This window comes from Hippocampus guttulatus, chromosome 20, assembly GCF_054856545.1.
Source record: "Hippocampus guttulatus isolate MCC_2025c chromosome 20, RoL_Hgut_1.0, whole genome shotgun sequence".
NCBI classification, from domain to species: domain Eukaryota; kingdom Metazoa; phylum Chordata; class Actinopteri; order Syngnathiformes; family Syngnathidae; genus Hippocampus; species Hippocampus guttulatus.
This window is the reverse complement of record NC_141280.1, coordinates 5,849,198-5,872,863: the sequence shown is the minus strand read 5'-3', so window position 1 is coordinate 5,872,863 and position 23,666 is coordinate 5,849,198. Positions and strand designations below refer to the sequence as shown.

At 47.5% G+C, this 23,666-nt stretch overlaps 1 protein-coding gene across 6 annotated transcripts in view; it reads right to left on the bottom strand.

The window, feature by feature from the left end:
- LOC147187727 (nesprin-1-like) overlaps positions 1-23,666 on the bottom strand; it is a 95,189-nt gene that overhangs the window by 39,352 nt on the left and 32,171 nt on the right. For all 6 annotated transcript variants that reach the window (XM_086099619.1, XM_086099617.1, XM_086099620.1 and 3 more), the window contains exons 40-72: positions 22,972-23,603; positions 22,692-22,871; positions 22,075-22,228; positions 21,794-21,952; positions 21,110-21,292; positions 20,905-21,006; positions 20,510-20,713; positions 19,932-20,139; positions 19,343-19,455; positions 18,914-19,119; positions 18,685-18,846; positions 18,333-18,612; positions 18,020-18,192; positions 17,622-17,931; positions 17,378-17,542; positions 16,345-16,704; positions 14,031-14,167; positions 12,692-12,869; positions 11,146-11,328; positions 10,139-10,282; positions 9,108-9,263; positions 8,332-8,496; positions 8,060-8,232; positions 7,090-7,243; positions 6,853-6,996; positions 6,609-6,773; positions 6,212-6,529; positions 5,973-6,128; positions 4,673-4,843; positions 2,026-2,352; positions 1,209-1,361; positions 953-1,120; positions 465-641 (exon numbers count right to left, since the gene is read on the bottom strand). In XM_086099619.1, coding sequence (XP_085955745.1) covers positions 465-641; positions 953-1,120; positions 1,209-1,361; positions 2,026-2,352; positions 4,673-4,843; positions 5,973-6,128; positions 6,212-6,529; positions 6,609-6,773; positions 6,853-6,996; positions 7,090-7,243; positions 8,060-8,232; positions 8,332-8,496; positions 9,108-9,263; positions 10,139-10,282; positions 11,146-11,328; positions 12,692-12,869; positions 14,031-14,167; positions 16,345-16,704; positions 17,378-17,542; positions 17,622-17,931; positions 18,020-18,192; positions 18,333-18,612; positions 18,685-18,846; positions 18,914-19,119; positions 19,343-19,455; positions 19,932-20,139; positions 20,510-20,713; positions 20,905-21,006; positions 21,110-21,292; positions 21,794-21,952; positions 22,075-22,228; positions 22,692-22,871; positions 22,972-23,603 — 6,660 coding nt within the window. The remainder of the gene's footprint in view (positions 1-464; positions 642-952; positions 1,121-1,208; positions 1,362-2,025; positions 2,353-4,672; positions 4,844-5,972; positions 6,129-6,211; positions 6,530-6,608; positions 6,774-6,852; positions 6,997-7,089; positions 7,244-8,059; positions 8,233-8,331; positions 8,497-9,107; positions 9,264-10,138; positions 10,283-11,145; positions 11,329-12,691; positions 12,870-14,030; positions 14,168-16,344; positions 16,705-17,377; positions 17,543-17,621; positions 17,932-18,019; positions 18,193-18,332; positions 18,613-18,684; positions 18,847-18,913; positions 19,120-19,342; positions 19,456-19,931; positions 20,140-20,509; positions 20,714-20,904; positions 21,007-21,109; positions 21,293-21,793; positions 21,953-22,074; positions 22,229-22,691; positions 22,872-22,971; positions 23,604-23,666) is intronic.

Sequence of the window (23,666 nt, the reverse complement as noted above, 5' to 3'; positions counted from 1 at the left end):
ATTAAGTGCTTGTTTTGGCGGCGCCGCTGAATTGACACTGATGTTAGCCGAGCGTGACTCTGCATTCACGTGCGGCCTTATTTGCCACGTACAGAGTAAACGTTAAAAGATTACACATCCCGATTCAAATGCCAGCTTTTTATGAGAAATACAAATCACAACTGTGCAACTCACAATTGTAAATTTGAAACAATGCGGTTGCGCGAGTGTTCACACCCACTAATACCCATGATGTGGTTGCATTCAGCACATTCTAACTCATGTTAGAATGTGCATGTTAGAAAGTGCCCGTGATGGACCCCAAATAAAGTTCAGCTGTTCTAGTCAACGTTTCCTGACATTTTTTTATGGCATACACCCAATACACACAAGCCTGTAAGAATAAAATTGCTGCTGTGGAAAAAAAGGCCATGTAGATAAAATGTATTTGTTTGCTTCAAAGCCCTTCCTCCCGTCTTACTCACCCTCTGCGCCGTGCTGCAGATGGCAGAGTAGCTGTCTCTGATGCCTTGCTGGTGCGCATGGACCTGCTGTCTCAGCCGACTCTGCACGCGCTCGTCGCAGCCGTTCGCCAGGTGGTGCCCGCACTGCTTCAAGCTTGCCAAGCGCTCCTCGAAGCCCGCTATCTCCTCCATGATGGCCTGCGAAGGACAAAAGGAGACATCGGGTAGCGCCGGGGACCGGCGTAGCGGCGCAACGTCAGGATGTTCAAAATGGGTCAGCGACGCGGGAGGTCACGACAGACTGATGGCACACGAGGTGGTCTCGCAGGCTATTAGGCGTGCATGAGGGCATCTGCGAAGATCACGTTCATTTTGGGAGGGCTTAGGCGGCATTTCGGGGTCTTTCGGAAAGCGCTCAAAAATAGGTGAATGTGTGAATAGTGAACTGTGAATATGGTGGGGATTACTATCATCGGTGTGTATATAGGGAAAAAAGCCCTGGTGGTCACCTTGTGCTTGGCTAGTTGTTGAGTGGCTGCCTCCAGGCTGCGGCTCACGCTGGGGTCGGGCGTCACCATCCGACTGGACATCTGCAGCAGCCAGCGCTCCACCTCCTGCAGCTCGTTGTGGTACGCTTCCTGCTCCTTCATTTGGCCCTCCAGTTGCGTCACGTGAGCCTAAGCGACAAGACCGCAATAAGTGCACGTGATCCAGATGAATAGTCAAGCTGAAATATTGTATATTTCACTTTTTATTTTTGCATACCATGGCCATGTTACAGAGATCAGTGTAGTCCTTTTGCAGCCTGCTCATTTTGTCCCGGACCGAGGGGTAATGGACGGATGCCAGCAGAGCGTCGCCTTTCTCTACCACCGACCTGATGGAGCCATCGTGGGACTGAACCGTCTGCAGCAGAGTCTGGAGGGCAAACAAGACAGTCTATAGTCTTACCACAGACAACCTCGACACATCAGGCATTTACAGAGAACCCAAAGAAATGTGATTTCATGCACTAACCACAATCAGATAATTCAATGTGTGATGACACGAGCGCCAGCACGACATTAATTGCCTTCAGCACAACAGGTCTTCATGAGTGTAAAACTTCACATCCCTGTTGTGGCATTACAGCATTTCCTTCCGCAAAAGTGTCGTCTCACGGCCAACAATGAGGCACTCCAAAGCAACCAAGTCACATCACAGCCTTCATCCATGCGCTGGCTGTCAAATCAGACTTAACAAGCCCTGCCCCCCCAAAAAAACGCTATTCTGCCTTTCTCTGCGTGACATGCACTCACTTAAGAACAACGATAAGGCACTCTACAGCGGCCGCTACACTAAGTTCTTTTATTGTGAGGGAGAGGCAACTCGTGCCGGGACCCGGTGACAACACTTGGGCCCCGTTTAGCCATGCCCCCAAAATTCTGGAAAACTGAAATGGTGAAAAACTGTTTAATGCTCAATCTCCACCATGGAGAACTGGATGCTATAGTTTTAAGTCTTCTCGCTACCAGAAATAATCTTCACACATATACTGTATTTAGAAACAAAGTTTTCAAAAATGTAAAATCAGCAATTTCACCTTGTACTTAGTAAGCTGTACCCTCCGTTGGTAAAGGTCGACTTTGGGTTCCGGAGGCGAGCACAGCAAAGCCTTCATCTCCACCAGCCACTGGGCCTGGGCCTTATAGCGCTCCTGGAACTCCTTGGCCAGCAGCGAAGCACGCTCCAGGAAGGTGTGTTCGGTCCTCAGCCAGCCCGCCAGTTCCTCCAGCTGGGAAAGACGCGCCTCCACCTCCACTCCGAGACTCTCGGCTCCGGCCTCGCTCAGGAAGTTGGCGGCCTGCTCGGCCCATTCCCTCAAGGACTTCAGGAAGCTGTGGCCATGGTGGAGATCTGCTTGTAGACTCTGTGTGATCAAACAGGGCAGAAATGTACAGCACTTTGCATGCAGCGATGGCTGTTCGAAAGTGCTCTATAAATACAATTGAATTGAATTGAGAAATACATATTTTTCCAGTACTGAACATTTCCAACAATGTCATACGTTTGGTAGTATACTAACAACACTATTTGAAAAAACACACAAACACTCGGTTTCTAAAAACACATTGTCATAAAAGAGTAATATGGAAGGAGGAGTTAATTATAAGAGCCCTAACAAGAAGAAGCTGCTGTGGGGGGTTTCCAGGGAAACAGCAACACAAGCTCAATGGGGCGCCATCGAGCTTTCGTTTTGGCTCGATTACGGCTCGAGTGTGAGCTCAGCTCGACGAGACATCTCCAGCTATCTATCTTAACCATGTGATGTGCCTGCCGGCGCACGTCCACGTTTGCGTCTCACCATTACCCCACTCCGTCTTTCCAGTGACCTACCTGAGCTACTTCTATCCCGTCTTAATAAGACAGCCAACACATGGTTTGCTTTAATAGGACTTGGAAGTCAAACAAGAAACAAGAGCGTAATTGCCATTTGAGGTTGACTCAGCCACATGTCACAGAATGCCGACTCCAAATTCCTCTCGAAGCCGCCCGTCGTGTGTCTGGCCTGCTCGGAAATGTTCTTCAGTCCCTATGGCGTGTTTAGGATCCATACTGCTTCATTAACGCCCGATAAAGTAACAGACATTACAGTCTGCTGAACATTATTTATGAGCTGCACACCGGGGCACCCTTTGGGCTATTAAAACGCTCCTCCATCATGCTCGTATTAATTATTCAATGTGTACTTCCTTGTTTGTGTGACAAGCATTCGGTCAACATTTGTCTGCAGTCACCGTAATCCATGACTTGGAATATTGCATTAATTATAGAAATATGTACAGGCAATGTCAAAAACCAATACATTTTGGAATGGGGATTTTTTTGTTTTTGTTTTGTTTGATGAGGATTGTGATTGTACCTGGACAGATGTTAACCTTTCATTTTGAATGAAATCCAAACAATCCTTAACTCATTAAGTACCAGCCAATTCTGGACCAAGTCTGAAAAGACGTTTAAAAACGTCTTTGGGAGTGAATGAGTGAATAAATTTTTTTAAAAAAAGATGCTATGATATGACAAAAATACACACACACAATATAATAGTACTGCTTATGCCTAATAATGCACATTGACAGCAGGGAAGCCCCAGTACACTTCTTACGCGTGTCCATACACAAGCTCTTTGACAGCCGTGTCAAGTCAAACCTCAACCGAAGTACAAATCCAACTAATCACCCTTGGCGTAGCTATTGACTGCTAACGCTTTGTGTCGATGCATAATCATCGCAGTTCAATGAGCGGCCCTTGAGGGCTCACTGCAGGGGAATGACTTAAGTTGGTGAACAGACACGTGTCAGAAGCTCTCAATCGATCTCGCACGAAGATAACGACAGAGCTCGGGAGACGCACCACGTAGCCGACATAGTTAAGAAATTGCGCAGGCGGGGTAGTTTGCCGGAGATGCTTCGCTATACTACTGCGGACACGAGAGCAGTGTGGTGAAGCGGCACATCAATTATAGAAGTCTGAGCCAGCAGGATGCTGACACCCGGGGCTTCTTCTTCATCCTCGTCATCACAGCGGGGCGTCACACCCTGCTAACAGCTAACAAAAGCAGCATCCAGTTTGTCTTTGTAAAGACAAAGGATCGATACACACACACAGGCATTGACATCTTGCAAGAGCAAGCTATGATGTTGTTGTTTTATGCAGGAGAGCTACTTGTCAAAAATTGCCATTTGGGCAAAAAAGCAAAAAGAAAACGTGTTAAAAAAAAAGACCCAAGAACACACTTTTTCTTGGCTAAGCATGCTGGGAAAAAAAAGTGTTATCCAAGCAAATATACTATGGTGTTGTGTTACCTCGTTCTCAAAACATTCCCACTAAGGGCTTTAAAACCTGAAGCCAGCAGCTACATTGTGAGCATTGTGAGCTTGACAACCTGCAAATATGCAAACTACTATAGAACATATACTAACAAATACAGTGTACTACTCTTAAATTGAAAGTCAACTACATGATAACGTCATTGTAGTAGTCAACTACTCATCAACGTTGACGTGATGCATCACAAACAATCCTGCCAAAAAAAAAAAAAAAAAGAAAGTAATTTTTTGGAATATGTATCAGACAATGAGAATAAAGCAATCTTGAATTCGGTGTAAGATATAAAATGGCAGTTGTTAATTAACCCCCCCCCCCACTCCTTCCCCAATGCACGTGTGTATGGTTAATTAGAGCAGTACCTCTAATTTGTTCAGCTTCTTTTCCAGTGCATTGCGGTCGAGAGGTTCAGAAGTGTCGGTCACTTGTGCAAAGCTCTTCTTCGTCGAGTCGAGCCACTCGGTGAAGGACACGCAAAGGTTTTCGGTCTCCTTGATACACTTGAGCTCCTCTTGCAATTGCTTGACGGTCTCCTGGCATAGTGTCGATGAAAAAAAGCAGGTCGAAACAGTTGCGTCATTGTTTTGGCGTCCTTATCATAAATTCATTTTCATGCATGAATCCATCATCGCTATTTATTTTGGATACGTTGCACGACTTATTTCCCATGTGATCGGCAACAGCCTTCAGGTTGTTTATGATAGTGTTGGGAAGGCTCAAAGGCCTCGCTCCTCTTTTCAAGTTGCACCCGCCCCCCCCAGCAGGCTCGAATCACCGAGGACCAAAAGCTCTGAACAGCCATCAAAACAGGAAATACTAATTTCCCCACCTACCCTGTTTTATCTGCACAAGGGAGGGGGTGTGGGGGTGGGTGGGGTGTGTGTGTGGGGGGGGGGGGCGTTATCCACTTGACTGAGATTTTGAGTCAATAACACCACGAGGATGCAGAGGGCTTCTTTGCAGCTTTGACACCCTATTCACGCCATGTCCAAAAATCCTGTGGTGAGGAACTCCAATTAGCCGAGATCGCTGAGTGCACACCTTTGATGAGGGGGGAGGTAACAGCCCCTCACCTCCTCCTACTTCACATGGCATAATTGTAAAGGAGCGTAACATCAAAGGGGATGGTGTGCGGGTGTGGGCGAAACCAATTTTAGCCGCCCCAACTTTTGGAAAGGGTTGTCACTGAAGGTGTAAAAATCAATGAGGTGCGTGGATAGCTTTTCCACTCCCGGTGCCGGGTGTGATATTGTCTCACTGGGCGCACAATAGAGCAAGCCCCATTGATTTTTCTTTCAAAGAACCCCCCCCCCCCCAAAAAAAAATGGAGGAGACAACAAACGAAGAGGATGGATCAAACGATGGGGACTACTTCAATGGTTCACTGCTGAAACAAACGTCCAAACACTCGATGGAATAAAGTCCATGGTGAAAGCATCAAAAGCTTTTTTTAAATACAAAGCACACATTTGTAAATCCCTTTCCGAAAATACACAGGAATGGATCAACCCGAGCTCAATGAGATTGGATCATTGCTTAATTAGCTGGATGTTATTTATCTGTAGTCATTATCTGTGTGTGTGTGTGTGTGTGTGTGTGTGTGTGTGTGTTGCTTGAACACATTTGCGAGGCGACCGGCGATTCCAAGGAGAAAACAAGCACCTGTACGCCGAGCAGCAGGGAGTGGTAGCGTTCAGTGAGTCGGGTTGCCGTGACGCTGACGCGACCGCTGATGTCGGTTTCTTGCAGAGCTTGCTGGGCCACGGAGGAGAGGCCGTCCACTTCGCTTTGGCGTGCCAGCACCGTTTCAAGACACAGCTGTTCACGAGCAACACAGCGAAGAATATAATATAAACGAGGGACATGTGAATGACAGCTTTGTTTTTTTTTGACGCGTGTACCTTGAGTTTCTTCAGCTGAGTCTCCTTCGTGCTTCTGTCTGACTTGCGGTGCGGCCTTAAGCCGGCCTCCTCCTCCATCTCTTCAAGCCAGCGAGCCAAACTGAGGAAGGTCCGGCCCATCTCTCTCACTCTGGTCAGGGTGGAGTTCAACTGCGCCTGAGTCTCTGCCAGCTGGGCCTGGTAGCCCCCCCACTCCTGCTGCGCTGTGTCAAGGGCTCTGTCCTCGATCTGGGGTACGCCCCAAGGAATGACCCGCTCTCTGCTGCTCAGCACCGAAGACAGCAGCGATTGGCCGTCCGAGCAGCGCTGCTGTAGAATCTTTGAGGAACAGAAGTGAGAGTGAATACAGTGCCCCCCCTCACCAATAATGCAGCTTAACGACTTTCAGTTTGATGACCTGAAGTTGTTCCAGTGTTTCCTCAAGTGTGTCCACGTTACCCTCTGGATGGGACAACGATGCCAGGGTGGATTGCTCCTGCTCCAGCCAATCTTCGAACACATGCAGCCCTCGTTGATACTCCTGGTGGGTTAGCACTAGCCCCATGGCCTTATTAACTGCGTTCTTGTGAAATAAACCAACAAATAAGCGCTGATCATTCCGAAACAGCAAAAGCAGAGCAAAGCAAAACGCCGTGACATACCTTGGCCTTTTCCTGCAGGGTGCTGTATCTACTCTGGAGCTGCTTCACTTCGTGCCGGGTATTGCAGTGTTCCGCCATGTTGGCCCCCTTTGATGCGATCGTCTCCAGGGGGCAACTGTGACTCAGCACTTCTTCAAACAAAAGCTGCAATGAATGAACACACACGCACATGTTCATTGTCGGGAGAAACTTTTGGTTTCACTTACAAATTTTTAAATGTTCATGCATGCGTTATACCTTGGTCTTGCCCAGGTTTGCGGTCTTGTCTCTCATCTCTGCATACTGTCTGTCCGAGCAGCTCAGTATTTCTTCGACGCGGTCCATCCAGAGCACAAACTGACCCACATCCTCCTGATAGCTGGTCCACTGTGACAAGGCGCCCTCCAGCTGGCTGTTAATGCCGAAAGGCGATGTTAACTCACGAGCATAAACACAAATTCAAGGACAGTGAACCAGCTTTCACACCCACCCACTAAAGGGGAAAACCTTTACAGTATGTTATATGGAGAGACTATGTAATTTTTATATTTACCGGTATTAAAAAAAAAAAAGTATCCCTTCGGCATGCTTTCAGTACTTGAACACACTAAACATATGAGCACACAAATTTCCAAGCGTAAAATGTAAAGAAAATACATCACTGTGGCGTCTTTGTGTGCGTCTTTAAGAGGCGGGGCTCTGCATGTCTGTGGCGTTAGCTACGACCAAGAGCAGCACCTGCGTGAGCTTTCGAAGTTGGTGATCCCTCGCTATATCGCGGTTCCTTTATCGCGGCTTCAGTGCATCGCGGATTTTTTTCAAATATATTCATTAAAAAAAACAATTTTTTTTTCTTTTACATACATGCAGTACAGTACTGTATATGTTGATCTATGTGACTCGCTGTTGTTTTGCTGACTTTCGTAGCTTCTCGCGGACCGTTTGCGGACTTAAAAAATAAATAAATTAATATATGTTAATAGGTCGCTACTTCGCGGATTTTCGTTTATCGCGGGTGGTTTTGGTCCCCATTAACCGCGATAAACGAGGGATTACTGCAATATGTAATGTACTATTCTAATACCCTTTAATAAACAGCTGAAAAGCGCAGGTGGCTCTCCTTTTCCACATGCAAAGGCATCGCAATAATGAAATTGTAAAAGGCAGGAGAAATGATCTCTGAACCAAGATGCAAGTGCCATGTCAAACTGGCCGACTGGCTCACAACCTTTTGCATTTGATGGAGGAAGACAACAGGGAGTCCCACGAGTCCTTGAGGTCTTGGATCTGTTTCCGGATGACCGGGACGCCCTCGGCCGACGTGTTTCGCTGAACGGCTTCCCCCCTGGTGAGCAGCATCTTTAGTTGGATCTCCCGCTCTTGGCGGGCAGCAAGCAAAGCCTGCGCACATGGAGCGACAATTGAACTCGAATGGCATCTATCGTAACCACTTCAGTTTTACGTGTTGCCCTCATCGTAGTTTCTTCGCTTCCTGCTTACCTCCAGCTGTAACATTTGGTCCTCCAGCATGGCTTTATCAGAGGTGGTGGAAGTGCAAGTGGCGAGGACAATCTGGGCCTCGCACACCCATTCCTGGAGCTCTTTAAGACCCTGAGAGAAGAGGCGATGCTCCCCGACCACACGCTCAATCCTGGAGGCCTTGTCCTGCACAAAAATAAGATGGGGAACAGAATCACGGTAAGTGAGTATCTGGACGGCACAGGACACTATACAAGAAAAGCAACTTAATGCCACACTGCGGTTGTGTGCCAGCCATTTTGTCACAAGTCGTCTTCCATACATATTTAATGTCCACATAATTGAATAGAGGAGCAAGGCAGAACTGCGCAACGCTAATCGACAGTTTAAAAAAAACCATTAACTCATTCAGTACCAGCCAATTCTGGACCAAGCCTGAAAAGACGTTTCAAAACGTCTTTGGGAGTGAATGAGTTAAAAAAAAAAAAGGTTTTCCGGCAGCCTAGTGATTCAATGGCAATAAATTTTGTGAAAACGCTCTGCCTGTCCCCACTGACAACCACATATGATCCAATGGATCCGTTTAATGAGGACGTGAAAAAGGTCAGCTGCTGCTGCACTGCCACGTTTCACACATTTGACATTTTTGGATGAAGCTAACACAGCCTATGCCCTTTCTTGTGCTGATCAGGCTCGTAGGTATGACGTGGACCGTTTTCGGAATGCAGAGACAAATGAACCCGGGAAAGGGAAAGTTCACGAAAAAAATGGCAAGTAATGAGCCAACGTTTTTTTACCTTGGTCAAGTTGCAGAGAGCCAAGTACTGTGCAGACAGCTGAGACACTCGATGGAGGAAGCCCTTGCCCGCCGCCTGACCCTCCCACAGACCGTGAGCTCTTTCCCTGAGGCGGCCCAGTTCCGTATCCCGAGTGGCCATCTCTTCCAGGACACTCTGGTGGAGCACACAGAAGACAATGTGTCAGATATGCATAACCAGCCAACCATTTTATTTTTTTTGATAGCGCTGGTGCTCATTTGGGTTGCGGGTGAGCTGGAGCCAATCTCAGCTGTCTGGTAAACTGCTTATACTTGAGGTGTAATTGGTTGCTGGGCCAGAAAAAAAAGGCGACAGAGTCGATACGCAGAAATATCAACAGTGAGCTTTGCGATGGGCTTGATGTATTTCCCCCTCCATTGTCAGTTTTGTCTTTTTATGCGCACGTCAATGTTCTACCTCACCCCCCCACCCCCACCACCACCTCACACACTTTTTTTTTTGTCTCTGCCAGACCTGACAGATTCAGTTATCGCATGCAAGGCAAAAAAAAAAAAAAAACGCTTTTGACAGAGGGGGATTTAATTAGATTCCCCCGACTTTGCCTTCGACTATTATGTCAAGCCGCTGCTCTATTTTGATCCACTGGTGCTCAACAAATATAATTAGGTCTTCTCCCCCCCCCCCCCATCTGATTTCAGATTACACTTTAGGGAGCCTTATCTGATGGGGAGCTACGAGCATTTTGGTGCCCTTGAAAAATCAGCTGGTCCATTTAGGGGATTACAAGGAAAAAACAGACGTTCAAAAATAGTATCTGAGCGATCGTGTTGAAGGGATTTTGACATTTTTGTTGCTCTTAAAATGCAGTGCACCTTTAAATTTGGTCTACTGAGGTATAAGAACTGTTTTGCGATCACTTTGTGGTATATTTACAGTTTAAACTATTAATATAGGCGCTTGTAGACAGGGTACAGCAACACTAAAGATTCTAACAACAATATCGGGCATCAAACATGACATATTTGAAATCGGGGGCGCTAGATCATTACCTGCAGTTTGCCAAGCTCTTGTTTCTTGGCCGAGAGGTCGTGTAGTCGAGCGCTGCTCTCCTGAACTCTGACATCAGCGCTGTTCAACCACTCCTGCAGTGGCTCGGCACTGGCCTCGAACTCCGTCATCTGACACCGCAAGCTCTAGACGGGCATTCAGTCGATCAAAACGTGACAACAAAGCGTGATATGTACCATGCTGCGCAAATGCGGGCGACTCAAAAATGAAAAGCAAACAACGGCAATGGAATAAGAAGAAAACAAAACAGAGCCCCCCCCAAACAAAGCCTTTGTTCTAATAATATGACAAGAAGATAAAGAAGAGCAAAATGTCACGTGGCGACCATTGTTGCGCCTCGTTTACTTTCGTGCGTTCCCGTTTATTGACGACATTTTGTTTTATTGTTCTTGATTTATAGTATGGGGGCGGGGGGGAGATGCTAATTGTATTTTCTGGTGTCACCTGGTAGCTTTTTTTTTTTTAATCTTCCGGTAGCGAGAGCCCCTGTACTGTCATTTAATTTAAGCCGTGCGCTGCTGTAAAGGCCCGTCGATGTGAGTATTACTTTGGGCGTGCATGTCTGCGCGTGTGTCTATTAACGTTTGGCTTTTATTGAAGAAAGCACTTGTGTATGAAAAAGTCTGTGTAAATAAAGTTTGACGGAATTTATTGGTGAAGCGAATAGTGGTACGACATCACAATATTTAGACACGTGATCTTGTACGGGACTACAGGGAATATTTGAGTATTACAGTTTAAAAAGAGATACTGAAATTCTATTGATGTACTAAGGGAAGCATTTTGTGAATTTTATTGATTATCGGATGATAGGAGCTGAGAGTTTATAAACTCCGGATTTTTTTTTTTCTGGGGATCACAAACTGTGGAACACTCAACTGAATCTGAGGCGGGAAGACAAGGCAACTGAAGTGAACTTGACCATCTGGTTGGAAACGCGGCGTAATAATTGCTAACAAAAGGTAACGGGAGAAAAAGAAAAAAACACCTTGAGCGCGTCCTCCCTCAGCTGAAGGTTATTCATCAAGCTCCTCCAGTCCTCTCTGGCGTTTGCCGCTTTGGCCTTGATCCCCTCAACTCGCTCTTTGGACACCACCGCCATGAGCAGCTCCCCGCTGGCTCCCACTGTACTCAGTCTGGCCTGGCCGTGCTCCCTGTCACTCAAGAACTCCTTGAGGGGGGACAGCAAACACAGACAATAGGAGCTATTGAATACACACACCTATAATGTGGTTAAAAAGTGTCCTCGACTCATTCACTAAGGCAAGCGTGTGACGGACAGGCTGTTTTGTCTCCAAGTCTCACGTTACACTTTCAGATGCGGCAATTAGTCAAGAGTCATTACGGATTCCTGATGCGTGGGCACAAGGCGGGCGGGGCTTGACCGGCGTAGGCGGATAAGACAAGTCAAGTGTTCTTTTTTTTTTTTTAAACATACTGTAGCTCCTCCATGCACGCGCTAACACAAAACAACCCTCCCTCAGAGCTCAGACGATGACAGCAGCGCAGCAGGGACCACTCCACCATCTGTGCTGTGAGCGCATCACACACACATACATACATACATACACACACACACACACCCCGGCTTGTTTTTGTCTCCAAACTTCTCGCTTTTTTTTTTATCTCCCCCCACCCCTTTGCCAGAGTAAGTGTACACCACCAATTAAGTGAGGCTGATGCAGCGCGGCTATCTTCCCCCAAACGCCCCCCCACCAGCCGTCGAACTCACCCCTCCCACGCCGTCCCTCCTGGAGGTCAGCCATGTGGAAATATTGTTCCACATTCCTCACCAGGTCAATGATAAATAAAACATGGCTCTCTTTTTCTCCGTCGCCATACAATCGTCACATTCCCTCTCATCCTGACAAAAGCAACTTCCGAAGGAACGCCCTTCTTTGAAAACCTTGGCGACAATAGGGGACAAAAATAGAATAAAGAGCAGATCTGAATTGGCTTTTTCTGTTGTCGTCACGTGACTTGTCTGATAAGAAATGCCTCCAAGACTAGCTTTCTTGTTGTGACAGCCACAGGAAGGTAATTAGGAGGAAAGTAATAACCGAGGATGGCGGGACATCTACCTTCACAGACAACCACCTGCCTCTTAGACGGTGCCCTGGGGTGCTCCAGAAAAGCGGCCAGGATGTTGACACCTGCTAACTTAGCTTCTGGGAGGAAAAATCCTGGAGGAGGACGCTAACAGAGGAGCCCCCCCCACCGCTTTCCCGGAAAAAAAAAAAAGAGAGCACCCCTCTCGGCCATGTGGATATTGCTTCAAGCGCAAAACAAAAAGACAAACATTCCAGTTACATTTTTAGGGTACAATGTTATTTTGTAGTTATGTAATGACTGTGTTTCATTTTCTAAATATGTTTTATTTGTATTTTTTAGTTTTTTAATAGGACAGTGCATATTCACATATGTGCAAAGCTCTGCTGTAAACATCCCAGATGTTGCCTAATGCTAATTTGCAACTGTAGTCATCCTATGGCGGGTCTTAAAAATAAAAAATGGATGTAAACGATATGTCTTACTTGTATTCTTTGCAGGGCGGCGGAGGCCTCCGCCACACTCTGCGGCGCATCGAAGCATTTGGCGGTGCAGATTTTCGCGTTGACCAGCCACTGCTGAAAGTCTCGCAGGGCGGCACGGAAGCGTTGCTCCAACAGCCGTTCTTTATTTTGGCACTCCCTGGATGCGCGGAGACTGAGACTGCAGCACCAAAAGAGGAAAAGGCGACGAAGAGATGGTGAGACACTAACATACCGTACTGTCTTGACATGACAAACGAAGGGATGGTGTGGCTGCGAGATGAGGAACACGCAGGTGGAGAGACGGAAAAGTGGGTGAAGTGGAAGCAATGGGGTAAAGAGACAGAACGGGGGGTGGGGTGGGGGAACTGGGGGGACGGCATCAGTTGAGAGGCGACATATGAGCGGGGCAAGAGTTCACGCGGGTGATAATATGAGGGATGACAGCTTGATGCTGCGAGGGAAAGGGTGATGTAAAGACAAGATGACAGGGACATTTAGCAGAACGCACACTGTATGATTAAATGAGAGGCTGAGATGCACTCCTTCGAAGGGAACATCAACTGGCACCTTGAACTGGGGAGCACTGCTGCTTCCCTTTCATGTTACACACGCACTGGCCACATTATTAGGCACGTGTTCTATTTATAGCCATCCAGACCATCTTGAGGCCAAACGGGTGGCACACAAGATTATTTTATGAGCAGTGAATAGCCGTCCATAGAAGTTCTTGACTATCCATATTAAAGAGTTGGTTTGAAATGCATGGGCAGCCTCATTAGCATAAATAACAGCAAAGAGGCACAAATGCCAAAACAACCAGAGCGAACAAGCACAGGTGAGGCGAAACGTCGCTTAGCAACTGGTGGCTCTGTCAACATTCCCCTTCATCAGCTTGACACCTTGTCATGTTTTAAGATGGCCACACGCACAATCGTCGAAATGAAATAAGATTGCACAAACATTGATTGCACAGTTCTCATCGGGCGCCGCGAGCTCTCACAATGTGCCGTCCTCCCCCCAAGAGTGAACGAATGGGAAAAAAAATCTATTCTAAAGAGGCAAAGTAGAGCTCAATGTGAGACTCACTGCAGTTCATTAAGTTTTAATTCTGTCTTAAGTGTTCACAATGCAATCAATCAACAATTGTCAAGTGGCACCGTGTAACGTTTTGGTGCCATTTTGAGAAAAATGCTTTTGCCGAAAGTCATTATTTCGTCATGATTTAGCAGTCTGCTGAAAATTCCAGTGTAGTGATACACATTAACACATGCAGTAACTTCCACGCCTAATTCTTAAAGCGCAATCTGCTCGGTTTAAAAATAAATAAATCAAAACTCACCTGTTGTGTTGCTTGATAAGAGCCGTGACGCGCTCCGACTGCGAGCCTAAGTCTCTGGAGTACTGCACCAGTTCGTTCAGTTGACCCTTCAACTTCTCTGCCATTGGCTCGACGCTTTGCAGGCCCTCCAGTACGTCCTGAACGACACAAAACGTAGCCCGGCTGGCTCAGTGCGTACGTATTTGCGCATGACACCGATCAGTAAGTGCCTTCACAATCGCATTCCTGTTCACGCCAGAGCTCGAGCCACACACTCGTACTCACAGTGCAGCATGTACAAAAGCATGTCTGTTTCTTCAAGGCGCGAGGCAGAGGCAGGAAGGAGGTGAGCGCAATCTCTTCCCGCTCTCCTCAGCGCGCCTCACACGGTGCATTCGGTCGATCATCAAATCCTGTCCCGTGAAATATGTGTTGCCTCCCTCGCTCTCTGACGTATAACCAATAAACATCTCGCCCTCCCCTCCCTCGCTTGCTTTCCCTCCTCCTCATGCAGTCTCTCTCACGCACTCTCCCGGAGGAATTCAGCTGTCAGCCGGCGCAGATGCGGGACTGCCTCAAGAAAAAGCACACAGGAAACGGGAGGGAGGTTGGAGGAGGAGAGTACGTCGGAGGGGCTGACTCCTCCTCTGCAACGTTCTTTGGACAGCATGGCCGAAGAGGCTCGAGGAGGGCGGGGGGGGGGGGGGGGGCAGTGCAAAACCTGGTGTTAAGAAAGCGTTGGAAAGGGAGAGGTCTCAAATCGCAAACATCCGGAAAGAGGTAGAGCGAGGCTGGTAGGGAAGCGGAAGCTCAAAGGAAGTCATCACCGCACACGAACAAGTGAGGGGAATCCAATCGGCGACTTGCCTCCAAAACAAGGCATCCAAATTGAATCGTACGGGCAACGTTCTGAGTTGCTTCCAAAACACTCAAGAAATCCAGAGGCGGATTAATACATCCAGATTATGGTCCAAAGCGAATCCATTTGTCCTTTGGGCATACCAAAATTATCCACCAGTATCCAGTTTCCCGATGCCTATCATGATCATAATCAGTTTGTTTTTCATTCCAAGGCGCACAACAAAAAGGATCCAAACAGATTCAAAACAAATTTTGACTGAGAACAAAAAAGAAATTAGTTTGATAAGGATCCATTCTCAAATAAAGGATTTCCTGGGGAAAAAATAAAAAAATTAATTAAAAAAATCGAGTCTCATTCCTTATCCAAGCTAAAGCGTTAATCCGCTCATTTCTCTTGTCATTCATCGCATCCACATTGCCTCGTTTCATATGAATCGGTTCGGAAAACGGTGGCAAAGGTTTTGTCTTGTTACCTGATTGCGAACCAAACTATGCAAATCACCATGAAAACATAATCAGTTCAACATTCCATGACATCAAATGTCTTCCAAATCAAGTCACATAATTTGAATTCTGGTAATCAGCAGAGGTAATTAAAGAAGGGAAAAAATAAAGCCCAAACAATCCTGGATTGGCACTGAAATGTAATGATTTTTTTTTTCTCATCACCCCGCCACAAAGTTTTTGCCTAATCCTGCTCCGGCAAACAATCTAAAATGTCAATGAAAACGTAAGGTCCTTGCCAAAGGCGAAGTCATGGGGGGAGGTGGAGGAATTGATGAGTAGAAAATGAGGTTGAGTGATTGGATTGCAGTCGTGTCTGCCTGGTTGGTTTAGTAAAGCTGATTTACAGACTAATGTGGGGGTTTTTTTGTTAGCTTTTTTTTTTCCACTGATTGACAAAAGGAAAAATATAATCGCCGATGGAGAAAGCAGAATGCTTTTGTGCTAAGAGTGTGTGTGCGTGTGCTCCATTTAACAACAATGCTAATCACCTTCCCCAAAATGAATGTCGCTTCTTCAACCCAAATCACCAATTTTTTTTTCATTCTTGCAATGCAAACACACTCACAATATACAATTAGAGGAAACCGCTGACAGATAATAAATCCCAGCGGTGAGCCGGCCTGCCCAAACAGAAGCAATGGCCTACATTTACAACCTCAACTCTGAATACTTTTTCTGCTCAATTGTATTCATTTAATCCCAACAGATGGTTCTCTTCATTTCATGGCGTTTCTCTTAGCTGCGTCGCCACGTGCAATTTTCTTTTGGACCAATCAGGTTTCAGCAACTGTGTGCTCCAATGCTAGCATGTTTGTAGGAATTGGTGTGTAACGAAACAGCTAATAACCAGCACTTTCCCAGATGATGTACTTGGCCCATTTGCGTAATATTCTATTGCATTTTTGTATAGTATCGAAGGTTTCTATAATTAGGATGTATCGGTAGTGGTTATGTTAACAGTCGGTACCTTAGCCAACTGCCATCCCGTCACCGCTTCCCCGCCATTGCACAGTCCCTCGGCTCTCATCAGCTCCTGGCTCCACCCCCGGAGTCGGGCGTCCAGCTCTTTCGAATCGTCATCCAGCCGAGTCGTCCGACGCTCGCACTCTTCCTCGGAGGCGGCGGCGGAGGCGAGTGCCCCCTCCAGGCCGTCCCTGGCCCTCAGGGCGGCGCCCTCCCATTGCTCCAGCGCCTGGGACAGCGCCCCCAGCTGCCGGTCCATGGCCTCGCAGCCCCCCGCTGCCGTGTGCTCTGCCGCCGACGTGGCGGTCCGTCGCACGGCGCCGAGGCGCTCGCGGCCTTCTCGGAGGCGGCACTCTACGCGCTCCTGAGGGTTGAGAGGAGGTTGCTAAGTTGCTAAGGAAAACCGTGGCTGTAGAAACTGCAACCTGAGGATGAGCAGTCAATGCTATTTATAAAGTCGCTTCGAGTGTGACAATGCGAGAGTGTGGAATTCAACACCATCACTGACTGTACGTGTCTGTTTGCGTTCTTCACACCGGGGCTCCTCAAACACTAATTTATTAAGTGATAATTAGGATCCCAGCGTGAAAATTAAAATGCAAATCATTTTACCAACTTGCTTATAACACACACTGCTCTCCTTTACCTTTATTCACAGTCTAATAAACGAATAGTCTAATAAATATTTTAATATAGTTTAATATTTTAATAAATATTTGTACTGTATAAATCAGGATTGTATTGTATTGTAGTGAAATGTCTTTGAGGATTTTTTTTTAAATTCTATGACAGTGGAATTAACTGTTCTGAATCTGATCACATTTCTTCCATGCGCTGTCCTCCTTAATAGTCCATGAGAAAGATAAAATGATCCGTTACTATAGCAACAGATGATATCTGGGGAGACACCATTTGGAGATGGTGCGCTTGGACAATTAAGTCAGCCATTCATTTTTTAGCGCAAATGATAAAAATTCCGGTTTCTACATCAATACCAGACAGGAAGTTGTATTTGGCTGGCCAAAAGGACATCTTACCCTCACTTTGTGTAGCTTCTTCTGGATCGAGGCAGAGTCTCCCGACGTTCCGGACCAATGCTGTAGCTCCTCCCCCGCGGTCATCAGCCAATCAGTGAGCTCTCGGACAGCCTCTAAGTATTCCTGGTGTTCCAGCACCACGCTCTGTGCCAGGCGTACTTTCTCCTAGAAGAAACCCACAAGCACTGTCAACATGATGTTTTTTTGGTGACCTGAAGTCAGGACCAGGCAATGTCCTTCGCACCTCCACCAAACCTGCCAGCTCGTCGAATTGCACCTGCAGCTGCATTCGAGCACCGTGATTAAAACCGGCGTCGCCCGTTTTCTTAAAGAGTTCTCTGGCTTTTTCCTCCAGGCTGGACAAGGCCAACTGGTGGTCTGCCATGTCGGCCAGCAGGGCCCGCAGTCTCTCCAACTGCGCCGCCTTTTCTCTGGGCCCTAACTGCGGGGCGAGGGAGGCGCGCACTTCCTGCTCCACGGCCTCCATCCAGTGCCTGAGCTGTGATGTGTCTTCCTGGTAGCCGGCCCACTGGGACACCGTCCACTCAAGACGACTGACGAAAACACACATTGTACTTGATAAAAATGTACCAACTGCATACGCAGGAGGGAGTGAGGTGTAGTTTCAACGGGCCTTCGTACCTGTGGCAGCTCATGGCCGTCACAAGAATCGTGGCCCAGGCATCCCCCACCTCCCGGAGTTGCGAGCGCACCACTTCCTGTCCGGGGGCGCCGTAGCTGCGCATAGCGATCTCGCCCTTACCCATCGCCATATTCAGTTTGACCTCGCCCTCGCCTTTGAAAAGCAGGATATCCTGTGCAAACAGCCAGGTTCAAAGAATTTGTATTGATGGACTCAAAGGCACCAGTCTGGGCAAGTTGGAATTGTGAAGAAACAGCACCCTTAAGTGTTGAGCGGTTGCAACGGCAGCAAAGTTGGGTCATTTGTCCTCACCTGCACAGACTCCAGTCTCTGCTCCAACTGCTCTTTGGTGCCCATGGTGCTATCAACCATGCCCAGCTTCTCCTGGATTTCTTCTAACCAGGCCCACACGCCCTGCAAGGTCTCCCCAAAGGCCTGGTTCTCCTGGCAGCCTCGGAGCTTCCCCCTGGCGGCTTTGAGCAGAGCCTGGTGCTCCATCTGGAGTCTGCCCGCCGCTCGGACCTCTTCGCCTGACCCGCGTCCTGCTTCGGACAAGCACCGGGCGTCCTGGATGATACGCTCAATAGAGTCTCTGAAAGAGAATAAAATATGTGTGACTACTTAACAGCTGATCAGAGGAAGAATTTGAAATAATTATGTATACCGTCTCTCTAAAAGCTCCTGATGGAGGTTTTCCACCCTCTCCAGTTCCTCTTTGGTGTCAGGGGCACCTTGTTGGCTGTCTGCCACAACAAGAGGCTCCCTGTTGAGGCCGAGCCCCATCTGCTTAAGCCATTCCCTGACACCTCCTACGGCATCATCAAAACTAAAGAGGAGAGGAGTTGAGAATGCATTCGTTTTGGCGACGGCGTCACGGGAAATTGTTCCCTTACCTTTTGAGGAGACGAATGCTGTCCCCCAGAGCTTGTTGGCTCTGGGAACATTCATCCAGGAAGCTCTTCCACTCTCGCTGGCAGCAGGACAAGTGCTCCTGCAGCTGAGTTGCTGCGGCTTTTGGCAGGTGGAGGTGTAGCCTCTCTGCCTCCTCACTAACCTGAGAGAGACGCTTCTCACCCTCTGAATTCCACTGTGCTGAAGACTGTGTGCGTTGGAAGGAAGGTGAGAGAGATTATTGTGGTTGAATTCAATCTAGGAGCTGGATTCGGCACAATATTAAACAGAATCGGAGTCAATACCCGATAGCAGGGGTGGGCAAACATTTGTGCTCAAGGTTTTATTTATTTTTTCTGAACCATCAGAAGCATACTTGGCCGCGTAGCGTCAACAGAAAGGAAAATAACAACACATTCTAGTAGTAGTACCTCGAGTTTTTGCAACTTTGCTGTGAGGTTGCAAATGTCTCCTGACCGCTTTGAGCATTCGTTCAACTCCATCTTCAATCCCGAGAGCCAGGAGTGGAATTCTTGGAAAAGCTCTGCTTCAGGCGCAAGGCAAAATAACAAACACAGACACATGAAGGGGAAAGCTGTAATAATTCCTTGCCGCTGTGCCGGAAGAGTGAAGGAACTAGAAGGGAAAAGCGTGGTCCCCAATGCAGATGGCAGGGCGAGGAGTGTCCGCGCAGTTGCCGTGGCTACCAGGCCGAAATGATTCCCTCGGGAGCGAATGTGACAGGAGCAGCATTAGGAGGCACAGGTGCGTCTCTGTGTTTTAAGAGAGCACTTGTGCGCCAGACAGTGATCGTCCATGGACTGTGTGCCGCTTAAGTGTGCTCTGGGGGAAAATCAACACTAAATCTGATGCTAATCTCGATCATCAACAGACAATATGGGATCAAGTAGGATTAATCGGTTGATTTAAGGGCTGGTTTCATCGCAAGCTGCTTGATGACTGAAAAGTCATTCTACATCGAGGGTCTATTATGAACTGTGGAGTGGTGTTCTGTCTCACGGTTCAAGTGGAGGTACAGTACGTCCTGGAGGTTGCCCCTGGCCTTGGCGCAACGCTGGGTGACAGCTTCGGTGCGCTGGGCGACAACTGTGAAGTCGGCGGAGAGACGAGAGAGCTCCGGAGTGCGATGTGACCTGTTTAAGGTGCTCAGAGACTCTCGGGCTGAGTCCATGTCCGCCCTCTGCTGCTCGACAACATCCTGAAGACCCTAGTGAGATCACGAGGACATCATGTCAATAGTGAAGCCCCTTTTTAGTGCAGGTATGTTCCAGAGCCACGTGCTATCGGTAAAAATTAGAGAGTATATAGTGTATCATCATAATTATTTTAAAAAAGTTGTTTGAAGCATTATTTACTAACTGCTGCATGTTGTGAAGCAAGTTGACTTTGCTGCCAACATACAGCCCTTGTTTTTGCTTGCAAAAAAAAAAATAATAATAATAAATAAAAAAAGAAGAATCAGTTGCATGGCAGCTTGTATCTGGAAAAATTCAGATGCCGGTCATCATTGTATACTGTAAGTACACCGTCCAGAACAGCAAAACAGTGATCAACGTATTTATGGGAGAGTAGCATACCTTAATAGCAGAAATGTCTTCAGGGGAGGAGTCCTCATTGAGACTCGACAAGGAATCCTCGACTTTTTCGAGCCTCTCGGTCATCCTGGACATGAGGTCGTGCAGTCGCTGCTTCTGGAATGTGAAGTCGTTGAGAGTGCGTTTGGTCTGGGTGAACACCTCCTGGATGTGGACCAACTTCTTCCTCAGATCGGACTCCAAAACCTAAGTCGAGAGAAGACGATAAGACGTAAACCGTAAACAGAAATCATCCCTGCATCCATCCATGCAGTCATGTATCGGGAGCCAGACAACCATTCCCCACTTGCATTCCCACCGTCCCTTCGTGGAAACTGAACCCACGCTGCCCGCAACAAGGTCGGATTTGTTTACACATTTACGTATCTTATCATCACCTGCATTTGTAAGGGAATTTCCTCCAGTTTAGCGTGCTCCTTCAGTTCCCCCACTCTCTCCTGCAGAGCGTCCAGCGACTGCTTTCTCTTCTCCATTTCAGCCTGTACATAAAAGTGAATTAATTTTCAAGTCCCGCACATACACACACACACACACGAACGCACGAGTCACTTTTCAACAACATTGTTTGGAGTACGAACTGACCTGAAAGGCGACGAGGCGGGCCTCTGTGTCCTTTTCGCTCAGGTTGGCGACAATATCGGTGAGTTCGGCCATGGAGCTGGCGGTGGTCCATTGGTTCATGTCCTGCTCCATCAGTTTGAGATCATCCCAGAGGGTCACACAGTAGCCTAATCTTTCGGTGTTGGTTTGAATTCTCTCGGACGTCTGGGTGGGGGGGAGAACAAAAAAGCATAAAAGTCTCATTTATTCGGCTGATAATCTCACCGGTTTGTGTTGGTTTGCCTGTGATAAAAGACTTACTGGTTGCAAAGCAGCCATTATAATAAATATGCTGTGAGGTGTAAATAAAAAATAAAGACGGTATTCTCCTTTTAAAGACAAAATCTTATTAGCTGTCCACTGAAGGTAAACAATTTACTGGAGGAAATTTCCAATTTGATGGATTTGATGAATGTGAGTATGATTGCCGAGAGAGTCAGCGACACAAGACAACATGTCAGGACTCGTTTAGATTTCTGGCTTATTAGTACAGACACCTGAGCACCCAGCAAAGTCCCACATAAGAAAACAACGTGGTGCTAATTCTTACTCTTTTGTGACTATATTGACTGTTTTTGCAGGATTTCACGGAACTGCGCGTTGCCAACCCCGAACAATTCAATGACATCCTGTTTGAATTGATTGAGGGCGCTTCTTGCAACTCACCTCAAACCACTGGGTCCTGAACGCCTCCATGTCTCTGTGGATGAGGATTGCGTCGCAGTCAGGAATGCGATCCAGTTCTCTCAGAAGTTCCTCCGCCGTGCTGATGAGCTGCTCCATGTCCTCCTGCTTTTCTCTGAGCTCACCTAGCAGCTTCTCATGCTACGACACCGCCAGGCATGGGGGTTAAAATTGACAAATGACCACCGATATGTAAAATACAGGTGCAACTGCAATTGCAATAACGCGATGTCGCCGTGGGCTCAGGACGAAGCGGTTCTCACCAGCGAGAAGGACCTCATGGCCTCCTGAGCATTGTGGTTGTGATCGGGCAGGTTGTGAGCGAACGTCTTGGCTTTCTCCACCGAAGCATTGAGGATAGACCGCATGTGATGGTAATGGCGCAAAAGATGGAGTACCACTTGACTCTGTTCCTGACTAAAAAAAGAGCAAGAAAAAAAAAAGCTGGACTGATAGCAGCTGACTAATTAGGGAAGGCGATTTCTGTAGCAATCACATGCAAATGCCGAAGAGCTGATGCTGAACTGAAATGCTGTGCAACTGAAATATGAAGAAAACAAATCTGAATTTTAGCTCGAAATAATGAAAACTGCAACAATGCCAAAATGCTAACAGCTACTATGCTAACATTTGGCACACTAAGGGCAATTGAGGTTAGTTGTACATCAATTTGTATGCTCATGATAGCAAAGTGCCAACGCCTTGAAATCTTGTTCGATTTTGAGATCAAATGCTCACACGCTAATAGTTGCATGCTAACATTGCAAAACGGCAAACCAGGAAGAGAAAACTTTTAAGGATTCTATATCTTAGGCTGTATTCACGTCTTGAGCATTTGCAGAGAAGGAAAGTGACTCTCTGTCTTGTATTTTGCACCGACCTTTGGGTGATGAGAGTGCTGACATAGTCCAAGGCAGCCTTGACCACATTCACATCTCTGAGGGCCTCCCCTGCCTGCTTGCTGTCTTTCCGGGCCAGCTGTCTTCCCTTCTCCTCTAACCACTGCTGGGACTGATGGAGGGACTGAAGCTCATCCTCCAGCTGGGTCAAATAACACAGCCTGGGAGACAGAGACAATGTTGTATGTATCATACAGGGGTTACGTTCCAGACCCGCATTCTAGAGACAAGTATTGCTATTGTGTAAAATAGGACGTGTACCTGTTTTGAAATGCTTGCACAGAGGTCTCTTTGACCACCTCCTGGCTCACTTTACACTGCAATGACTCCAAATTCTTCATCACCTCCACCTTCTTCTCCCTAAAGGACTTCCACATAACTCTGAGGGCTTCCACTTCCCTCTGCCTCCATCCCAAAGTGCTCTGTGCCTCCTCCAGCGACGCGACGAGGCCCATGGTCTGAGCCCTGCAAGAGGTCCTTCCGCCCAAGTCTTCGGAGGCCCACAGGTGAAGGTGGGCTTTGCTCAGATGCCCGTCCAAGCCGGTGGCCTCGGCCTCAAGCTGGGCCACGTCCTTTGCGACCTCCCCTACCAGGCGGTGGAGCTCTTCTGCTTTGGATGGATCCCAGTCCCCTTTCTTCGGCAGGGCCTCGTGAAGCCTGCGAACAGCCCGGGCCGCTTCTTCTCGCTTCTCTCGGTAGGACTTGAATTCGCTCAGACACTTTTTACGGAGATGCAATAGACGTTCGCACTCAGTGAAGGATTGTAGGCAACCTTCTTTCCAGGCTTGGAGCTGCTGCCGAGCTTCTGGGCTAGAGCGTGGAAGCAGGGCAGACTCTCTTTGTTGGAGAGCCTCTCTTAATGAAGAGCAAGCCTTTAACTGAGACTCCAGCTCCTGGAATGAAAGCGTCAAACATATCTATTAATTCCGAGGTAAGCAGGACAAGAAGATGCATTG